Below are 22,617 nucleotides of genomic sequence, written 5' to 3' on the forward strand. Positions count from 1 at the left end.
TTGAATAAAAACCGAGACACCCATCGGCGACGATGGGACCGAAGCTTTTTTCTCCCTTTTCCGACGGTCCCACGCTCCGAGCGCCGAGGATACTGTCACATTGCGAAAAAACCTCCGTTTTATAATTACTGCACCACAATTAAGTCGATACGGAAGCAGAGTTTTCGGTAAAGCGGCCGCTAAAGAAACGCGAGAGCTTCACCTGCTCCGCGAATTATCGCTCGGTTTTATCACGCACCAATAACTCCTTCATCCTCAACAATTAAAACTGTTTGAACAATGATCGTTCACGAAAGTAAACAGGAACTGGATACGAGCACAAAAACGGGAAATTTGTACGCGCGATTTGACAGAATTACGGAGAATCCGGTAAAGTCTCGCGCGACAACGATTTTTCCGCTCACACCCAAAGAGCTTTGTGTTCCCAGGTCTGCGCGCGTGTGCGTACGTGTGGAAATAGCGGAATCCGCAGGTTTTCTCAGCTCCGGGAGAACAAGCTTCGGGCAATACTTTCTTTCATCTTGGATTTTTATCGATAATCGCGGGCCAGGCTTTCGAGACTCGCCTTTATGACGTCGTTCGTCACCCTGCTCGGCTCTTTATCCCTTCGTTCTCCTTCACGGGTGTCTGCGGATCATAAACAAAAAAGTGTTGAAAAAAGCGAGGATAGCTCACTTCAAGTGGGGGAGAAGGACAAAGCTTTCGCGGTAAGGCGACGAAAAAAATGGACTTTCTATATTTAGTGGGCTTCGTACGACGACGAACTGCTCGCGCACGGACAGTGTGACTGTGTTACAAACTGTGTTACATGCGGGGCATTCCAGGCCAAGGCACTTTTCAACCCGAGCCCTTTCGATTTCGTTTTTATCGAAGCGTTTTTTATCTTTTTATTCTACTGCACCAAAGAAATTGTTCAGAATTTTTTTCCCGAGCGAATAATAATTGCGAGTTTTTCAAATAAATTATGGGGCCTTAATAAGTCTTGTCTTCGAGTGTACTTTTCAGAAAACAATATCAAAAGTTCATGCAAATTCATGATCAACGTTTTATTTGGGAATTTAGATAAAAATCGAAAGTTTTGGGCCGATTGACACTTTTTAGGTTTTTTCTTCTCGTCTTAAGAGACTTTGACACATTTTCTACAAGTTCTCTGGAATTTTCGAAGTGGGATCTTTTCGCTTTCTGTTTTTATTTCCATTAAAAAACAAACGTTTTTCCTCTCAATTCAGCTTATTTCTGATGACACCACTTCGAAAGTCTAATTATGAAAATGAAAATCGTAATTATTGGAAAAATTTGAATTTTTTACGAAATATGCGAAGAATACATGAATAGCAAACACGAATATGCGGGTCCGTGGGACAGAAACGGAAGCTGCGGTCACCGAAACTTCGGGCTCGCAGACTCCGCACAAAGTTAGCGTGACTCCACACACACACACACACACAAGTTCCCAAAAGAAGTGTCGCGTGTAGACCGCGTTGAATTTAGCGAAGAGTAAGAGATAGAGTTGCGGAAGATTCTCTCACGCGTGAAAGCCTCTTTCGAGTTATCGAGCTCTGTTTCTGTGCGCGGACGTTTTCGCTGCGGCGCCCGAGCAATCTCTGTAATCCCAGGCAACGTCTGATAAGAAATATGTCACGAAATATGTCACGAGCACGAAGATTCGTTAGCCCCTTTTTTCTGTCTACATTTTCGGAGGCAATTTTTTTTGGTTTTCCGTCGAGGCTCAATTTCCACTCGTTTGATCGAATTCCTGTTGACGGATTGGACAGTAACGGGAAGATCGTTGTTGACACACAAAATGAGGAAGGCGAATCGATGCGGATGCGCTGATCCGATGTGCTCGCGGTAAAACCGGAAATGCGTTTGCAATTCACTCGCAACGCAAATAAAGCTCCGAGCATTGTAGCATTTTTCTCCACCCTTTTCCCACTCGGTTCCCACGTCCCGGGGTTAATTACGAAATTTCATAAACGTATGCGCCCCGCGAGCGGGCGCGAGGGACTCGCGAATATTGCACCACCGAAAGCGCGCCGCTGGCGAGTGAAATCGTCGCTTTTTCGTTGCGGATGCATTGCGAGCGCGTTCATCCTGCTCGATTTAATGGACGATCGACTTACGCGCGGAGGAAAATTAATGCTGCCGATTTTGAGGGGGAATCACGGGAGCACGGAAACATACGCGCGCAACAATGGAATTTGTTAGAGAAATTTTGGGATTTAATGGGTTTTCGTAAAAAATTACAGGCTCAAAATCCGGACGAATGTGAAGGATTTTAATTGAAATAATTCCGAGCAGCAGCAACACTGATTACATCGTTGGATGAACCTGATTAAACGGAGGTATTTTCGGTGAAAAGGCAACGGAATTAACGACGAATTTATGCTTTTAATCGCATCAGTGAAAGTCTCGTTCCAATTAGTAGAGAATCTCAACGATGACGCGGGACGATAAAGATTGTGAGTTTTCCCTCATCAATTTTGACGATCAAAGTTTTTCGGTATAAAAAAGGTCGGAATTATTTCGACGAAATTTCGCGCAGATCGAGGTTGAGCTCACCAAAGAAAGCCATAAAACTTCCAGCGATTGACGAGAGCCGAATGAAATAATTTCATTAATTTCTTTGACGTTGTCGAGTCCCCCGAGGATTTCGCGAGGCAGGGGCATTAATTCGAAGCTTCCAATCGCTGCTAACGAAACTTTATTCGAGGCTATTTCAAGCCTACTTTTTATCCGGCAATAAAAAATAAATCCTACTTGCGTCAAAGGTACGCGTCACGTTCTGTGTGCGAATGGATTGTACACGAGTCTACGAATTTATACATAGAATAATGCGGTGAGTGGAGGAATGAGTTATCATACGAAGGAGCAATCAGCGCCGTCATATATAAGCAGAGTTTCGAGTTTTGCCTCGGAATAGTACAAATCGCAGGCGCCAGCTCACAACGAATCCACGAAGACGCACGGAAATTAAAGTTTAATATTTCAAAAGCTTCGTCGCCTTCGAGGAAAGAACGTGAGAATATTAGAAATAACATAAACTGTGGTCATCGCTTAAGGTAGTTCATGCACGAAACGATTTTCTTAAGAAAGTCTTGAAATTTACACAGAGTTTCAATGGACTGACACGCATCTCAAATTTTAAGGGGTTCGTCTCATTGGTTATTTAGATAAACGTGCTCACTATGCAGTAAAAAATCGTTTATCTTTCCACGAAGGAACGCTTCTTACGAAGTTTATAAAAAAGCGCACAATGACAATTAAGCATATGATGAAGGTCTGGAAAAAAATTCGAGACGATTGTCTTACTAGTAATAAAGCGATCGAATGAAATTGGTAACGAGCACTCGTGCGTAACCTCGGATTTGCTTTCATCAAATTTTTTCATAAATTTTCATAAAATTTTTTTTCATAAAAAAGTATTTTCGGCAGGGACGACTGAAATTTGGGGTTCAATCAGTGATGGATCTCCGATTAATTAACCACTCGTAATTTCATTAGCCGAAAGATAAGCTGAAAAAATGTATTTACAATTTCGAGTTGATAACTCTGACATTAATTTAAAATGATTATATCTTTAATTAGGGAGTAAAAATCGATCGAATTTAGACACCCGTAAAATACGGTCCTTCGGGCATGGTCTACCTTAATATTCATACGATTATCGTTTTTTAATGATTTTATCGAGAAATATGCAAACGTTCCCAAAAGACCTTTTATGCCTCTTCAAATTATCTGTAACGTTACTCTTTTTTTGAGTTCACTCTTCCTCCTCTCCTCTCTCGCTCTCCCTCACTCTCTTATTCATGAGTTGGCCGTTCCAGTAGTTTCACCATCGTTTGGTCAGACAAACTCGAAGAGCTTTCCCGAATTCGTTCATTATTAATCCGTTCATTTCTTGGCTGTTTATCTTATTCATGCGGACCCAAAGTCTCGTTACATTGATATACAGAATGCGGTAGTGAGCCCGGGGTTGCTTGCAGGGGACGAGCACAGACCGCTGAGAGCATTTGATTAATAAATATTTCGTGTAACGCAGCTACCTGGCGTCATAATCGATACGCGCCCATCACACCAGCCCTCCAGGCTCGCCTCATTTCGTGCGTTACTAATTTTGAAGCTTCCACAAATTTACATGACAATCGTCCTTCTTCCGCGAACAAGTACGGCCTGACGTCCTCAAATTTCGGGATAATCCGAAAAGATTTTTTTTACATCTCTCCAAAGCCAATGAACATCGTAATTCTACGCTTTTGCGAAGATCATTTTTCGCTAAGACAAATTCAACTTCCGAAGAATAAACTGATAGAAAAAGTATCCCTACAAAATTTTTGGTTGAATCGATAACTCGTCGCGAACAAAACGAAGTTTGTCCATTCAACAAAACTTTCCTTGATCGAACAGCGGTTCTATCGCAGTGAGAAATATTCATTCGAGTCTCCAAATTGAGTTTTTTTATGAACCATAAACTCAACGAATTCCATTGAGCTTGCGACGATTCTCCATCCAACAGCGATTTTCTTAAACGAAGAAATTTCTCCCCTCAATAATGGAGAAACCGACGAACGCCTCGATTAAGCAGAATCCCATGAAACAGTCGAATATGTTACCAGTTGGAAAATATCGATGTCTAATGGGGCGAAAGTTTTGAACGGTTAAATAATCCTTGTTAATCTCATCGCTCTTCGGCCTCGCGACATTCCGTTATACTACATCGTAATCGAGGTGGTCAGGGTCTCATTAAATTATCGTACATCAGGTCGCGGTCGCTCGGGAACGCCAACTCGAGGCGAGCGACGAGCGAGCAGCGACGAGAAACGTTTGTCATGTTTTACATTCTGTATACTCCAAATCCAGAATATACATAGACATACACGCAGTGGCTTTAAAATACATGGATATAGAATTGTGTCGAGAGCCTGCGAGGATGGGAAAGGGCGACAGGGCCGCCCGGACTCTCGCTCGCTCTCCTCCGCGTCCCGGAGTCTGGCATTTTGGTAGCCTGCCATTAATTAAACTTCGGGCATTCGTCCAGCAGGTAGTAGCAGCGAGAGGGTGCCTCGGTGCAGCTATTGTCGCCACGAAGGCAAACGACGTGCTCGAATATGGGCTCTTCCGTATCGGATTCTCGGACCCCCTTAACGCCTCTTGCAGGCTTCGTTTCATTGACGAATCGAGGGGAAACTGGGCTGCCAAACCGTGGGACTTTGGTCCCCAGGACTCCCGGAATTTTCGCCTTCTCAACGAGCTCCGAAGTGAAATAGATTCGATCTACGAGTGAGCTCATTTCGACTGAAATTACCCGTGTAATGTGCCTCGCGTGGAGCGCGATAAAAAAATTTCTCCCGCACAATACCGCCCGAGAATTATGCCCTTCGAGGTGTCAGCTGTTGATGCTGTGACGGAACGCATGCGATACCTGACCAAACGCATAAATCGGGCTGACACGTTTCGACGTTCGTGTCCCACGCTAGAAAGCAGAACGCGCCGACGGAGGATGTACGTGGGCCACGTGCCACGAGGAATTCGACGATCGCAGCAGCCTCTCGGTCCCCCGAAGTCCTCCGACCCGCCCTCGCTGTCTCTACCTCCGCCTGTATCGAGTCCATCTCTCATTCATCTGCCAACATTCTTCACCCTCGGGACGATTAATTAAAACGATCGGGCCAGTTTCGAACGTCGACTTGATTTCCCTGCCACGTTCTCCTCGTTCAATTGAATTTACGGAACGCTCGTATACACTGTTATATATTATTCAATGATCCTCGAATCAAATTCATCACTTTTTCTCAAACTTTCAGAATCTAATCGCCACCATGCCGATCTCGGAATTCCGCAAGAAGAAGCTGCTCTTTGTCTTCAACACTTTCTTCGGTAAGTCGACCCAAAGGAATTTTTAATACTTATCCGGAGGAGAAAAAGCAATTGAATTCTTTCGAAATTTTGAGGAAGGAAGAAAAACAGGATGTTGAAAAAAAGGAAATTCCGAAAAAGAGGATGAAAAGTGAAGAAATTTTGAGGGAATTCAATTTCAAAAATTCTCGCTTCTCTATATAAATAGTTGCATCGAATCGAAATTGCGGTAATTCGAAAAACGTCACAAATTTTTTAGACGCAGCCCCCTGCGCCTCGCGAAAACTCTTTTTATCGAAAATTGCAAACGTTTCGGTACGTTTCTTTGGTGCTCGAAAATAAATAAACAGAGCTCCTGAACGTTCTGGAAAGTAAAATATTTCCTCGGGTCCCCCGCTTGGCCCCGGTCTCCTCCGCAGATATTTGAGCATGCATAGAAGCCAGAAATGTTTTGTTATATGACGGTTGGTGAAGGAGCTGAGAGATAAAGAACGGAGGCGCTATAAAATATTCGCCAAGAGCGAAGAGAACGAATCTAGCCGCTCTTTCGTTTTTTTCTCCTCTTTTGGCCCGCTCTCGCTTCATCCTTGCGGGCTATTCCGTTAAACTTCTCTTTCTCTCCTGTTCCCTCCTCCCACCCGAGTGAAAGAAATACGACTGGCCGTGAATGGATCCGACCGTACTTTCAGACTTTCGGGATCGTCGTGTGCGTGCGAGCTCGAAAGTGGGCAACGCTTAGACCGCGGGAAAAGTGCTCTTCGCTTTGGGAAAATCGAGCTTGTCGTTTAAGACCGAGGCCTCCTCGAGTCGACGACGTTGCGATAGAGACACGCGGACCTTCCACCGTGCAGCGACCCCCGAAATAACACCCTAGAGAGCCACGATTACTTATCGTCAGGCGAAGCCATTCGTAAACCTGAACGAGTCTCCATAACCAAAAAATCGAAGACGTGAGAAAAGAGTTCAGTGCCCCTCGTCTTCGGCTCCTTCCCCAGCCAATTATCTTCCATTTATCCGGCACGAAAGTATCCCCGCGGATGACGGAAGAAGTTTTGTCGAAACCTCAAAATACCTTGTTTCAACAATTTTCTCATCCTTTCAAGCAGGTCCCCAAAAAAAAAAAAAAAATTTGACATCCGAAATCTTGTGAGCGTCAAAAAATGTTTTCAAGTTTTTTCTCACTGTGTGACAGTCCGCTACGAATCGAACTTGTAATAAACTGTAGAAAAAAGTCGCATGTAACAAACAGAAGAAAATAATAATAGGTCGACGAGTGGCCAATAACTTATCGATCCCGAAGACTCAACATTGTTGCTCACCTTATTAAACACCCATGGACGAGCGGCCCTCGGTGTTGGCTTCTCCATAACTTTTTTACCTCCTTCAACAGCAGCACGTGTATGACACAATCTTGATGGTGTCTTCGTTCCCACAATCAACCTCGTGCCACGTAACGTGCACACGTGTCTCTGTAAAGCACATAAACACACAGCCACACGTTGAATTATGTACGAGATGCAAGTGTATCAATTTCTCACAGACAGGTGCGAGCGTTCGTTGGAGGCCTCGAAACGTGCACACGCCTCGCAGCTCTCATTAGCTTGTCAACACGATTTTCTCCACTTTGACCGACGATAACGCTAAACATATCACGCTCTCCCTGACCCGTTACTACGCCACTCTGATACAGGCCAATCTTCCTTTCGGTCTTTCATGTTTCTTCGCATTTATACTCCTGTTCGTGGCTTTATTGGTTTGCACGAGTCGCTTGAGCAAAAAATGTTCGCTCACAAGGTTTGCTCGAAGGGCTTTGGGTGAGGAAAAAATATTCGGTTGCGAGAGTGGATCGTCGCAGGGGGTGCGTTTTCCGGGGCAAGATTCTTCCAATTTTTATTCTGGAAATAAAAAAATGCTGCAAATTGAAATTTGCAAATTGCTTTCTCAAGATGGTCAAGATGCACGATGCTCAAAGCTTACTCTATGAGGTGCTATATTTTTCATTTATTTGGCTTCCTCGTAGAGGAAGCTTTGAGCACCGTGCATCTTGACCATCTTGAGGAAGCAATTTGCAAATTTTTATTTACAGCAGTTTTTTGTATACAAGGAAATAATTTATTTTCTCTACCTTCTTTTACGAACTTTAATTTATCTCTTTGTTTAAATCCATAAAAAAAAAAACTAAATGACGAGCCATCAGAAAAAACAGTTTGCAACTTTCAATTTTCATCGTTTTTCTATTCACATTGGAATTAAATAATTCCGACAACTTTGCTGGAAAATATTGAGGAAGTACAGACTTATACACAATATCTTACAAGATTTCCAAAAATCGAAGCGGTTAGACGATTTTTTGAAAAATTCATATTTTCGTAAAATTCAAAAAATCATAAAATTTAAACCGCTCAACCGATATTCCCCAAATTCAATGCCAACCTTCCTATTATGATAGTCAATTTATAAAAAAAAAATTATTAACAAGTCTTAAAATTTTCGAAAGTTAGAGCGTCGACACCGTTTTTATGAAAATTTCAAAACGTCGTAGGATTCGTAATTTTTTACAAATTCTGACAAAATTATCAGAGAATGAAGAGCTTGTTTAGATTCACATCTGTGCAAAACGGTAGCCCTGTATCTCAAACCGTTTCCGAGTTATAAGCATTTTAATTTTGCAGTGCCATAACACAAACACACACACACACACACGTCCGGACATGTTTTCTAGATATGATTTTTCGATGTTTTGGGACATTTTGAGCACATTGACATTGAGAATTGGAAAAAAAAAAATTTTCATCATCACATAGCTTCCTCTATGAGGAAGCAAAAGAAGAAACTTTCTGGCTTGACTATGACGTTTTTTCCGATAACGAGTGCACCGATGGAGTCGAATTTTTCGATGATTCCGGCACCAGAATCGTGTCGGAGAATTATTTTTTTCTCTCGGGTCAACAGAAGGAGAGGGAATCGAGAAAAAGTCAATGGGCAGAGTTAGCGAGTCGGAATTTTGTCGAAAAGGCATGTTTTCTGGTTCATTCTAGTACAAGTGTTCACGAGCTTGTCAAATGATGAAGAATTCGTTTGGCTTTCGTACCACAAACTCGTGCGACGTCCGGCGCACCGGTTGCCAGTCAAAAGTTTCGTTCGTGCGCCGTTTTTCTCGAGCGTGCGAAACTGGAATTTTTTTAATCCTTTTTAATCCAAAAAGTCGTACATTTTTTTCAAGAACCTGAACCCACGAGCGAAAAATGGAGCCCTGAACAAGCATGCAGTGACGCGGGGTCGATTCCTGAAAATTCTACTCGTTAACGATTTCGAAGGAAGTTATTGAAACTCATTGAAAAATATGTTTCAAGCACTTGCACAAGGACGAGGGCGTTTTCTCCGGAATTTTCGTGGAAATTCTTCCGAGCATGCGCCGCGATTCCGGTTCGCTGGGCCCTGCAAAAGTGGGAACGAGCTAACTTCCTTTTTTTTCAACACGACCCAACTAATTAGACTTTTCCCGACAATGCACTATTTCCACACACTCAAAATTACAGTATTTTTCGTGCACTCTGTCAAACACTCGAATTATCACTGCGACGATGAAATTACTTCGGTGGTAGCTCCGTTGCAGTTGTCGCGCGCGATTGTCCATTAAGGTCGTTCAATAGCAAAGCCCGATTTCTTACGAGAATTTCGAAAAAATTATATGTTGCGCAGGAAAATCAAACGAATCGATTCAAAAAAAAAGTAGTTCCATCGTAAAGTATTTCAGATATTGCAAGTTAAAGTTCCCTCGTTTCTCCATCCGAGCACATGGTAATCGTCGAACGAAAAATGTCTTTCGAACTAGCTCGAGAACGGTTCTTACGATTTCGATTTTAAAAGCACAGCGTTAGAGTATTTTTTGAAGAAAAAAATGAAAAAACAAAAACATGATCCACCGTCCAGTGTTTGAGAACAAAATCATTGTAATAAAAATCGTAATCACGAGCAATTATGAAATTTTAGTAAAATATCGTAAGCATATATTTTTTGCTGATCATTAACGATAATTTGAATGATTTTTCGAACGTATTTCACAAGGAATGACGTTCACACGCGCAGGAAGGAGTTGCACCCTACTTTTAATGCGGGACTTGGCTGTCGCACCGCCTTAAAATTCACTGCGAGGAATAGAGGCCGAGATCGAAAAATATCCGGGAAGTAACTTGATGTTTGTTTCACTTAATTGCTCGGTGCAATGAACAATTCGATGGAAATTAATGCCTTGGAATAAAGTTATGAATTTCACGAGTGCGATCGCCTCAGGTACAACTTCATTATTTTCGTATTATGAATATTCTTTTAATGCTTCCTCGTGCGGCGCGGGTAAGCGATCCGGGGCCAAGATTTATGTGGGAAAAAGCCTCTGTGGAAAGATTAACTGAAATATATTGCTGGAAAGAAAAAACCAAGTATTTATTTGCGGGGCTGTAGGTTGTATATTTGTGTGGAGAATAACAGGAATTCCCTCGCCCTCCCTCCGCGCTCGGCTTTTCCGTTCGTCGCTACACTCGCTGCTGCTGCTCAGTTCTCTTTCTCTTCCTCTCACCGGGTCCCTCCGCTCGGTCGTTTTAGCCTTCGACCTACGACCGCCCTGCGTTGCCCTCCACGAGTCTCAGGAGTCGCATTCGGGCCTCCACTCCCCTTGTAAAGCATTCCCATTCGTGCAATCTATATAAATACGGGCCCGAATGGATTTCACTGAATTAGAGCGAGCAACTAATCTCACTTGGCGAATCCCGACTTCGAATCCGTTCAAGATTCGCGCGATAAATCTCCCCCGTGAAACTTTCAGCGTTACAACAACAGCTTTTAGAACGCGATCGATGAATCGGGCTCTGTCTTCACTTTTATCTGTTTTATGTTCCGTGCAGATGTCAACGAGAGCGGTGGCATCGACGCGGGAGACGTTGACCTCGCGGTCCAGGTGAGATTTTTCCGCTCATTTTTACGCGCGTCCGAAATGCTGCATCGACGCGAAGAAACAACGATTCCATTGATTAACTGACGTCTATTGCCGAACGCAGAAGCGACATTTGGAATTATCGATGCCTTTCGTTTCTCCTCTTTTATCAGAAAATATGCGAGTCGAGAGGCTGGGCCCCGGGACACGAAAAGTACCAGAAGGTCAAAGAAACTCTTCAGAAAGTTTGGGACGGCTTGAAATCGGGAGCCGACGAGAACCAGGACGGACAGGTTCGTCTACGTATACACAATGACCGAGAGCCCGACTTTATTTTTCTTCTCCAATGAGATCCCCAGCCCCGTGAGATAATCGAGCCTCGAAATAACGATTAATAATGCTCGCAGGTAAGCCACGACGAATGGTACTCGATGTGGGAAACCTACGCGAAGGATCCGTCTCAGCCCCTCGAGTGGCAGCAGACCTACATGAACTTGATGTTCGACCTCGTAGATTCCTCCGGTAAGTTACAATGGGACGAGTTAAAACACGGGCACGGGCACTCGCTTTGTTTACGAATACGGAGACAAATGTTTGTCGTCGTAATTTCTTGGGCCATCGAAAATTCCCATGGAATTGGAGCAAGACACTTTTCGCTGAGGAATATCCGAGCGTCACTTTCTTTACGGCTCGTAAAAACATCAATGTCTTAACGAACTTGAAGTAGCTTCGTATTGAGAGTTTGGGGTTCGCACTGTGAGCATGAAGCCTGGGAAGCATCACGTGCGAGCAATTAATAACCTTATCGAACTTCCGGCGGAGCTGCGTTCGCGTCTTATCCTCGGAGTGCATTAGTCCCGAGCGCTTCGTAGGAATTTATATTGTTAGAGCGGATCCCCGTGCCGATTTAGCGCGAGGGTATCGAGACTCGTGAAATGGTTGTTAGTCTCGAGAAACTTTTCCACTGCACAATGGATTCGAAAACTTTTCGATTCCCCTCCCGAATGCGCAGTTTCTTTCCGTTATATTTCGCCTGGGAGAGTACAACGAGGGCTCTCTGAACGCTTCCAATATTTCAGGGGACGGCTCGATCGACGAGGACGAGTTCAGTTTGGTCTGCAGCAGTCACGGCGTCCAGGAAGCCGAGTCTCGCGAAGCCTTCAAAAAGCTCGAAGTGGTGAGTCGACCTCGTCAAATCGTTAGCGAGGCAGCCATTTATTTATCACAATTTATTTACCCCAACATTTTTTCATCACACGAATAGCATTTACAGATGAGCATCTCATAAGTAAAACCCCCAATATTAAGAAATCGTTATCCCCTCTCTAAAAGTAGGGAGCATAGCGACTTCATGCTCCAAAATAAATACACTTTTTGGAAGGGTTGCAAAGTGGACTATTGTTCCCTTAAAGCATGGGCCCTCGTCTGCAAAGCTCTGTAAGGATTTTTTTCGAAACTCAAAATTTAATTTTTTACGAGAGATATTTAACCGCTATTGGAATATGAGCAAAAATAATCCATCAGCATAGTAATAAAACTTGATATTAAACAATACACATGAGAGCGTGCTCGCAGTCCTAGAAGTTTGTTTATATAACGAATATACAGATAAAGAAAGAGGTCGACACGAGGCCCTTTGTCGTTAAAGTCAGAGTCACTTTTTCGACCACTGCAACGCTCAGTTAATCGATAGATCTCTTCGAGTAAAGTTCATTAAATAAAATATATAATTGCTCTGCTTAAACTTTGTGCCATTTATTTAAAAACCTGCTTCCATAATCCAATAGCCGCAAAAGTGCTTTTTACGCGCACTAGCAACTTTGAGCGGGTTTTTGAAGAATGAAAAAAGATTTTTTTGGAAATCCGACTGCGCAGCCTTAAGGAGGGTGGATCACGACGATACAATGTTGCCATGCGAAGCCATGTTAAAAGTATTAAGAATTTCAAAATGATCAGAATTTAATAAAATTTGGTAAATGTATTCTTTAACAATATATAAGACAATATAATTTATTTTAGATTTTTCTACCACATAGCTCTCGAGTAATTGAACATTAAAGTTCACGTGTATAAGCATAGAGTTTACATGTATACAGTTATACATCTCGTGCATAAGAACTTCGATTTAAGGTTGATCCTCTGCGACAGCCCCAACCAAAAGTTGTGTACCGTCTGCATATTAAAAGGGTTGATAATTCGTTGGGATCGTAATCAATAACTTTGTAAAGACCCTATATACGTACTCGATGCCAGCAGATATAGTATAAATATCATTTGCTTTCGTAAAATTTATTCTAAAAGTATTTTTGATCTGACATCGCGAGTAAATTTTTTGACGGAACTATCCGAGTTACGCTTCAACACACAGAAAAGATTGCCTATACAGACGACATTCGCTTGTTCGCTTGCTAAATATATCGTATGCAGCCTAAACCTTCGTACTTCTCGAGACTATATCTGTCAAACTAGATGGTTAATCACCTTGATTTTTTTTCACAATATCTGTGATAGCCTGCTCTAGCTCCTCCTCGTTTTTTATAAACTTCATAATTTTAGTACTAGCGGTAGAATTAATAATGTGCCGTTTGCCTATGCATGGTCCATATGTTACGTGTTAATTGAGTCAACTTCAATTACATATACCTCGGGTTCGGGATGGTGAAACTTGTTAAAATTTTATAGAGGGGTTGTTCATATGTTAAACAATACGTATGCCAAATTTAAATAATTTCCTAATTTAACTGTCTCGTGGAGGAGCCACCTTAACGCTCAATTATTCGATAACCATGTGGTAAAAAAATTTGAAAAAAATTGTATTTGTATACTTGATGCTAAAGAATGTTATCACCAAATTTGATCAAATTCTGATTATTTTGATTTCGTGATCCACCCTCCTTAAAGTTGGATCGATTCACTGAAAAAAGTGGCTAAACCTTTTGTTCCGAAAAGCGCATAGTTAGGGAGATATTCGGCAAAACTCGAATCTTCAGACCCTAATTCCGATATTTCTGTCTGCAGGGCCAGGAAGTCAACCGCGAGAAGTTCATTGCCCTGTGGAAGGTGTTTTTCTCCTCCGACGACCCAAGCGCGCCTGGAAACTTCGTCTTCGGCAAGACTTCCTTCTAAGAATTTTCGTTTCCATCCATCGACGCGAGCACGTCGTGCGTGATCGTGGAGAAACATCAAAGCAAAACAAATAAAGCAGCGAGAGAAAAAACGAGATTAAGAAAGAAGAGAAACGGAGCGAGAGATTAAGAGAAAAACGAAAATCAACGGCTGAATCCGCGCCACCTTGCAACGCTCGAGTCGTTAACGAACCGTAAAATTCAAATTCTCGTTTCGTCGCAGAATATATAAAATGACGATTTGTCGGCATAATCGTTCTGTATATCTCTAGATAATTGTTCCTTTCTCGATATCCATGCTTTGGTTGATCCATCGCAAGATTCGATGTAAATTAAATATTTCAATGAAAGCAGACAAAAGATACTCGGTAATATAAAAACAAAACAAAAACAAAACAAAACAAAAAAATTAATAAAAGTCAATAAAAAAGAAGAGCAAAAAAATAACCCAGAAGAAGAAAAAAGATTATAAAATACATATATTGCATTGTAATAGAGTGTATAAAATCATCGCTGTCGTGATCGTGTCGAGTAATAACGTGTGTGTGTCGTTGCAGATTAAAAGAAAAGCACAGAGTCAACAGTAACGAGACTAAAAAAAAGCGAAATCGTCGATTTTCCACGCTATTTGTCCTTCGTTTTCACCGCTGACGAGCCGGAAAATTATTCTCTATTTTTTTTCACTTTTTTCCTCAGTATTCAACGCGATGTACATCGATGTCCAGTCTCGGCGAGCCGCCACGCACGTATATACACACATTTCCAGAGTCTTTCGCGAACGATTATAAACAATGAAATGTACAAGAATGAAAAAAACACTGGATCGGACACGCAAAAATCAGATAATACGATCGAGTAGATAAATACATAAAAATATATATATTCATATCGCGCGACGAAAGAAACTGAAAAAATGAATCACAAGCAGGCGCTGAGCGCTACGCGTTTTCATGCTTTTCGAATGATTCGAATTTCTAGAAGCTAAGCAAAGCTACATATCTCCGGAGATTTACACAAAATAAACCATATTATATATAAATACGCGGATCGGTTGAATAAATTACCCTTCAGTTTTGTTCTGAGTTCGATTTAATGATTACCGAGCTGAAAATTACTTGGAAAACGATGGAAAAAGAGTTAGCGAACGCGGATATTAAAAATGAGAATGAAAACATTGTGGTATATCAATCACTGCCCGAAAGAATATAATATCGAAGCGCAGTGTATTTTCTTTCCCTTTCCTGCTGTCCGGAATACGTAGTAGACGTACACACGTATCTCTGTCGTTGTAAATAATAACATTGTAGTTCATGTCCGTTAGAGAAAATAATAAACAATGAGAAGAAATATACGAAGCAAATAAAGGATGGTAAAAATGAGAACGAGGGAGAAACGAGACACGAAATGGCGGAAAAATAATGAGTGTACAGTGCCACGCGTCAAGGCCAAACTGCGTCAATAGCTACAACCTTTGTTGGTTATGTTTACGGGACGATCGCTCTGTCGCGGAGAAAGCGCCTCAATTTTCTGTCGAGCGCGCACTTCGTCGCGCGTGTGTCTCTCGTATTTTATTTTCATCGATACATTGTTTTCTGTGCTCGTTTCGAATCACGTCAGTGGGTTTAACCCGGTGTGACAATTATATTAATAATATTACTGATAATTACTTCACTACATTGCTCTTACACTATCCGATGCGAATACACGAAAATATAAATGAATTCTTATCATTATTGACCCTCTTACCAGCATAGGCATCGTTTTTGTAAAGATGCGTAGGGGAGAGATTTAAAAAAACAAAAGCTCAAAAACGGTCGTTTTGAATATAAATTGCTCGAGGTAAATCAAAGTTATGTACGCCATGAGGAGGTTATGTTCTGTCCATCTCACTCTGTAGAGCACGAAGTTCACGTAAAAATGGAGATAAAAAATTTCCTTTCGAAATTGTTAGCACGTGTTTCCTTGATTCCTCACTTATTGTAACGAAAACTAACGTATTTCGTAGTGATTCTGAATTCATTTAAACTCGAGGAGATCGTTGATTTAAACTCGGAAATAAAAACATGATTTAGGAAAAGTGTGTCAATATTTTCCTCGTGATTCTTCAAAATGTGTTAGAATCTGATAAATTATTGTTCGAAATTCGAGTCTCGGATGCGTGACTTAACCTCTTCCCAGATAGATATTTTGCGCTAGAATTACAGCAATAACACGGCACGAAATTGAATTTTGAAACACAAATATGGTATCTTTTGCCGCCGCATAAAGCTTTATTATGACGGCACGGTATTGCGTTTAATACCGTAAAAAGAATCACAATACGCCGACACGACGTGCCAATTCGTAATAGCAACAGAACGACAACAGAACAGCACGCTGTGCCGTTGTATTAACCGAATAAGCGTGGGTAATGTAACAGCAACGAAACGGCAATAGAACAGCACGTTGTGCTGCTGTATTGCCAGCAACAGAACGGCAAAAATAATTTTAACAAATTGAAAAAAAGCGGCCGTTCCGAGGGAGACTCGATCCCGGGACCTTCGGAGTCCTAGTCTGATGCGCTATCCACTACGCTACTAGATGTCTTATAGTTTAGAAACAACAAAACTTCTATATAAATCTTGGTTCACAATTTACATATAAATTTTGTTAGTATGTAAGTACAATATGCTGATAACGGAGTACATACGGCACTAGATTCGAACTCCGAAACTCCCGGGGTCGAATCTCGCTCAGAGCGAACGATTATTTTTTTTCGATTTATCTACATTATTTTGGCTGGCAATCCAGCAGCAGGCAGTGGTATCGCCAGTGTGAAGGCGATACGAATAGAATACCAAAAATAATTTGAATAAATCGAAAAAAGCTATTCCTCCGTGATTTATATAAGAGTTTCGATGTTATTAAAATATTAGACGTTTAGTAACGTAGTGGATAGCGCATCAGACTAGGACTCCGAAGGTCCCGGGATCGAGTCTCCCTCGGAACGGCCGCTTTTTTTCAATTTGTTAAAATTATTTTTGCCGTTCTGTTGCTGGCAATACAGCAGCACGATGTGCTGTTCTTTTGCTGGCAATACAGCAGCACAATGTGCTGTTCTGTTGCTGGCAATACAGCAGCACGATGTGCTGTTCTATTGCTGTTCTGTTGCTGTTACATTACTCACACTATTCGGCAATGCAACAGCACGGCCTGCTGTTCTGTTGCCGTTCTGTTGTTGTAACGCATGCACGCGTATTGCCGACATCTTGTTAATATTATTTTTCACAATTGTGCTGCCAAATTTACCAACGTGCCGTTAGTTTGCAGCTCAACTCGGAAGCAAAATATGCAATATTTACGTCATGCTATTCCGAATCGTAACGTCGTGTTGCTGTAGTTATTCTGTTTCTAATTTTTTCACAGCACGTTTGTCTATCTGGGTTTATCTCGAATATTCTTCTATTATAATCTATGGCCATAATGTTACATGGTTGTTATCATTTCCACGTTTATTCTATACCGTGCATTGGGATATGCTTTACGAAAAAAAAGAAAAATATAACACTACGAAATATCGTAGGAAGAAATATTGAAACCGAAACTCTATTGTAATCCAACAGTCTCGCGTTTCTACACACTATTTTGTGAGTGTGAAAGGAACATACACGCAGCTACGAAAATTAACGGAGAAAAAAATTATACTAAAAAAGAGCCGCCTTTATAAGAGAAATGCTGATCTATATATTATTCACGATAACAGAATTATTTAGTTCGAGAATGACGTTCGAAAAGCAAAAGAGATGACGATTGTTGAATAAATGAAAAATATGTATTAATGTATAAAAACAAACCTGTATATTTCATTCGTAGTTGTGCTATGATTGCATGAAATTCAACGCAAAGGAACTCTTCACACACGATGCTGATTTGTAGGTTGTCTTTTGTTTATTTGTTTGCCTCGATAGATATTGCTGCATCTTTATCACTGGTGGAAATCGATGATTCGAGTATATCGCTAAGAAATTTTCCGACATTTGAGAATGTACAGTCATGTGCGGAAAGGATGTGATGAAAAAAGAAACTTCCAATTTCAACCATTTCCTGCGTTCTACAGGTTGTTCACTCCTGAATTGTGCGAAAAGCGCTGCTTGCATACGCACCAACGCACCCAATAATACATAGTCAAAACAGTGTTTGATAAAATAATGGCGGTTAAAGCGCGTTTGTGGATTACATACAAAAATAAAATAAACATTTCGTAGGTAACTATAACGAGGTCCGGAAAAAAAACTCCTTCTCTATTGAATCGAAATTTTTGAAGTTTCGTTTTTGATGGTTTCAACGGCAGTCACGATATATTCATCACGAACGTTTGATCGTACATGCAAATGCGAGAAACATTTTTCCAGGATAATCGAGGAATTATTGAAAAAACATAATAGCACTTTTTGCGCACGACTGTACGCGGGAAAGATGATAAAACAACGCTTGAATCCGCACTCCCTCGTATTCCTATCTTGCATTCCAAGTAGCTCCGACGTGTTTTGTTCAGTGTCGTGTGAAAGCAGTTAAAGATCAGTGTCTGGTAAGCAACGGACGATTCCAGTGAAAAACAAGAGTGCAAGGAGAATTTGGTGAATGTAAAAAAAAACAGTAATACAATAAAATCAAGAGCCGGCCGCTTAAATAGCATTGAGAAAGCAAATCAGCGGTATCATTTCCGAATGGTTCGTTGTCGTCTTCGCCGTTGGTGGTCAGTCTACCCGTGTTGTGCTTACCGACCGGGTCGCCGAGAGTTTGCTCACCAATTTCGAACGCGAGAGAATGGAGGAAAGTTCGGTAAGTTATTTTATTTCCTGCCCTCTTCCTTCTCCGATTTGCACGATTGAATGATGTCTTACGAAAACAAAACAGACAAGCTCCGGATGGTATTTCGGTAGTGGGAAACAAATCGTATTTTATTCGTAATCAGCTTTGCGTGTTATTATATAACGCGAAACCCGTAAATTCTAACCTCAAAACCTGTTGTGTCATCGCTCAAACGCCTTTATTATCATACACGGTGCAGATACTCTTGGGTGTGTCCATGTGCCTTTTTAATTGTTAACATACTATTAACAAATCTTTCGCTTCTGGAAAAACACGGCTTCGTACTAAATTACGACAAGTTCTCTTTGTGCTCTCGTGCCGATATATGTACTTGAAATATTCCTTATCGTGCGACGCACGACAGAGGTAAATGGAGTTTTTTCATCCATCTCTCTTTCGAACCAATTTTTCCACGATCCGAATCGCAATTCAACGCGAAAAATTCTATACCAGCTGCGAGTAAACTCCTGAGACTCTTGAGTCCAATCATTTTTTTCCAATGTCGCTGAATATCTCCAGAGGTTAGGGAGAGAGATAAGGAATCGTGAGTGCTTTAAATCTTATCGAATTAATCGTTTCCATCGAATAACTTTACGTAATACCGTCAAAAGTTCATCGCGATGTGAGTATTAAAGTTTTTGCATTAAACAAAGCAAAAGCTCTGCGCTTGCTCAACGATTCCAATATATTCATTGAAGTTTGTTACTCAGCCCTCGAAGTATACTTGGAGTTTGTAGGCCTTTGGACAAAGTTTGCACTCATATTTGAAAACTTGTATTTTAGAAAATAGTAGATCACTTTCACTAAATTCTCAAGAAATATTCGAAAATAATGGACACTTGCTTTGATAAACATCCGAGATTACGTAGACTAAGATTCCTGTCCTCGTTCAAAGGTCATTTCTGCTCTCATGACTAATATTTGCATATGAGATAAACGTTGATTCTATTTATCAACAATGAAAAATATTTTCAATAGTCGGAAAAACCAAGAGATATTTTTTTCCCTCTACGAACCAATATTTCCAAAAATCTAGTCTGTTTCATAGTAACTCATCAAGAACTGATCTCAACTTTTTAGTGTTCTACAAATAGCAAAAATAAATTTGGTCCAGGTTACTTGTACAAAATAACTAAAATAGATCACTTTCTTGTGTAATTCGCAATTGAGCTTTATCATTTTGATGCAAACGTTTCACGTCTTTTGAAAATATGATTATTTTATCATCAATTGATCTCGATTACAAAATTCTTGTCCAAGATTAGAATAAATAAATCAAACCCCATGAGTTCATGTTTCCAAACTGCCTTAGCTCGATGAACTGCAAAGTAATCAGGTTTTTTTTCACTTCCTGATCACATCCATTGTATAATCAAAGTTACGTAAAAATCGTGCGAATGACAATACAATCTGCAATTGTCAATAGATGAGAAATTTTTCCACAATACAAAATAAGATTTACCATTGTCCATGCTCAACTTGGAGCATTTTTTATCTGCTTTGCTTCGCCGGCTCGCTCAATGCTTCCCAAGCTCTCCGAATAGCTGATTATTAATAACTCGCTTTTAAATTTCATGGAAAATTGATCATGAAATGTGTGATAAAAAGTATTGAGTTGAGCAGCTGATGAATCATCGTCGCTCAATATCTCATTTGTCTTTTTTGCTTCTTTGCCGATTGGTAAAAATGTATTATTTTACCAGGCAAATCACAAAATCAGTTTGATTTCATGCAAATTTTTGTTTCATGCAAAACCCACTTAGAAATAAAAAATTAAATGGGAAAAGGTAGAAAATAAATGAATCAGTTTGCTTGATTGTTGATTAGTTGAAAAAAATGTCGTAAAATCTGAAAATATTCGTTAATTATTTCATTTATTTTTATCCTCATGTTTTTTTTTAATATCGATAATTTAGGTTGGGCAGGGGGAATGATCTTGAAATAGACGATAAGAAAAGGGTGAAAGAGTACGCCATGACGTCACTGGGGAAGTTGATTTACATGGACACGCACTCGCGGTATCCAAATAATTCCACAAGCGCGGATGACGCGGCGACGATTGATTCGTCCGAGACACTTTCCCTCGCGTTTGAAAATTTATTTTACATGCCATTCGACATTATCGAGAATTATGGAAGTACGATTCACACGCTGGATCTTAGTCACAATAAATTTTGTAGGTAAGAAAAAGGCAGCAACGTTTTTTCTAATGATTTTTTCATGTTGGACGAGTGTCCCAAAAATAAGAGGAACATTGAACATGCTAATTTTTGACTTTTAGGAATCTTCAGTTTTTAGCCGAATTCGAGAATCTTACCTCCCTTAATTTGGATCACAATAGCATCGACTCATTCACGTGTTTACCGCACATGCCAAAATTACAGTTGCTTTGGTTGAATCACAACAACATCGTTGATTTGTTTCCGTTTGTGAAAAATTTGTACGAGAGTGTTCCTAATCTTCGTTATCTCTGTCTCATGGGAAACAAGGCTGCACCAAGTTATCTCAACGGAGGAACGTTTTACGATTATCTACAGTACAGGTGAATTTTTGTGTTAGTCACATTTGAGTAATTCGCATTTTTTAAATTTTTTTCGAAGAATTGTTACAAAACTCCAATTTTTTCTTGCATGCATGAAAATAATATTGGCGAAAATGTTTTTTTTTATTTCAAATTTTTGCAAACAATAATTTGATTTAATTTGCTAAATTTTAACGATCGTTTTTCTCACAGTTTTCTGTTTCCATTCAACATTTCAATGATTCGTTCCTTTCCAGGTTATTCGTAATTTCTTGGTTTCCACGGCTGATACATCTCGACGACCGAGAAGTGACCCGAGAGCAGAGAATCGAGGCAAAGAGACTCTTCAAGCGGCCAATTTTCGAGAACTTTGCCGAAAACGCACCATTGCCCGAATGCCTCAAGTTGATACACGCTAAAATAACAAATTTCTTTTCCAAGCCTGTTATGCCGGACAGAGTGAAAATACAAACGCCGAATCTTGTCGTATGAAACAGTATTATCAGGTTGATCATGTAACTTAGAAAAGTTTCCGAAAATTCAGCCTCCTCGGTACAGCTAAATTGGCGGAGAAATTTTTCCTGCTCACTTTTATCCGCGGGATTATTCAAAACGGATAAAACGACACGTCAAAAGAGCGGAGGCATCGAGCAGCGTGTAAAAATCATAAACCATGGAGCAAGTGACAAAGTTTTTTTAACAATCGACGAGCTTTTGTGAAGCAGCAGAGCCATCCAAATTTTCGAAAGGATTTGCGTACCAAATTCGGTACTTTGGTGCCATTTTAAGTTTTTATTAGGTTTAAAGAAACCAGGAAAAGGAAGTTTACAAATTTCTTTCCTCAATGAAAATTCCCACAATTTGTGACTTGGTCACTCGAAATGTGCGATATTTACAATTTTTTTAAGTATTTTGCATTTATCTAGAAAATTCCGTAAAACGAGTGAATATTTCGTGATTATTTTGTAGAATTCGGAGGAACGAAATGGGAGCGAAAGTGAGTGTAAAATATTTTTTCTCGTGTTCCATTCAATTTTTCAATCACTCACTTTCTATTCCCTCGTTTAATCATGTGATACGACTGGCAAAACGCAGCTCTTCCGAGGCATAGAAGATCGGTAATGGAATAAATATAACTACATTTTAAAACAGTCAACAAATTTATACCAGTTTTATATTGAGCAACACTTATCGTCAAGTTTTATATCATTTTTTTCAGTAATAATACTCTTTATTTTGTATAATGTATATTTGTAGAAAGTGTTAAAGAAAAGATGATTGTTAACAAGAAATAATGATTGCGAATAAAACAATCAAAAAGTCTATCAACAGAG

The 22,617-nt window shown here is 40.4% G+C and overlaps 2 protein-coding genes across 4 annotated transcripts in view; both read left to right on the forward strand.

The window, feature by feature from the left end:
- Positions 1-15,988, forward strand: part of Scp2 (Sarcoplasmic calcium-binding protein 2) — a 60,411-nt gene extending 44,423 nt beyond the window's left edge. The window contains exons 2-7 of the mRNA XM_043410795.1: positions 5,805-5,877; positions 10,758-10,810; positions 10,960-11,079; positions 11,194-11,308; positions 11,866-11,963; positions 13,805-15,988. Of these exons, the coding sequence (XP_043266730.1) occupies positions 5,820-5,877; positions 10,758-10,810; positions 10,960-11,079; positions 11,194-11,308; positions 11,866-11,963; positions 13,805-13,912 (552 nt within the window). The 5' untranslated portion in view covers positions 5,805-5,819 and the 3' untranslated portion in view covers positions 13,913-15,988. The remainder of the gene's footprint in view (positions 1-5,804; positions 5,878-10,757; positions 10,811-10,959; positions 11,080-11,193; positions 11,309-11,865; positions 11,964-13,804) is intronic.
- A 1,346-nt stretch (positions 15,989-17,334) lies between these two features.
- Positions 17,335-22,616, forward strand: LOC122405807 (leucine-rich melanocyte differentiation-associated protein-like). 3 transcript variants are annotated; one of them, XM_043410794.1, is made up of 4 exons: positions 17,335-18,732; positions 20,679-20,942; positions 21,044-21,304; positions 21,541-22,616. In XM_043410794.1, exons 2-4 carry the CDS (start codon positions 20,737-20,739, stop codon positions 21,773-21,775), a joined length of 702 nt encoding a protein of 233 aa, XP_043266729.1. In that variant the 5' UTR covers positions 17,335-18,732; positions 20,679-20,736; the 3' UTR covers positions 21,776-22,616. The 3 variants fall into 3 exon arrangements, with proteins under 3 accessions (XP_043266729.1, XP_043266727.1, XP_043266728.1); XM_043410792.1 differs by lacking the exon at positions 17,335-18,732 and adding an exon at positions 18,824-19,128; XM_043410793.1 differs by lacking the exon at positions 17,335-18,732 and adding an exon at positions 19,161-19,384.
- The last annotated feature ends 1 nt before the right edge of the window (position 22,617 follows it).

Source organism: Venturia canescens, chromosome 2, assembly GCF_019457755.1.
Source record: "Venturia canescens isolate UGA chromosome 2, ASM1945775v1, whole genome shotgun sequence".
Taxonomy (NCBI): domain Eukaryota; kingdom Metazoa; phylum Arthropoda; class Insecta; order Hymenoptera; family Ichneumonidae; genus Venturia; species Venturia canescens.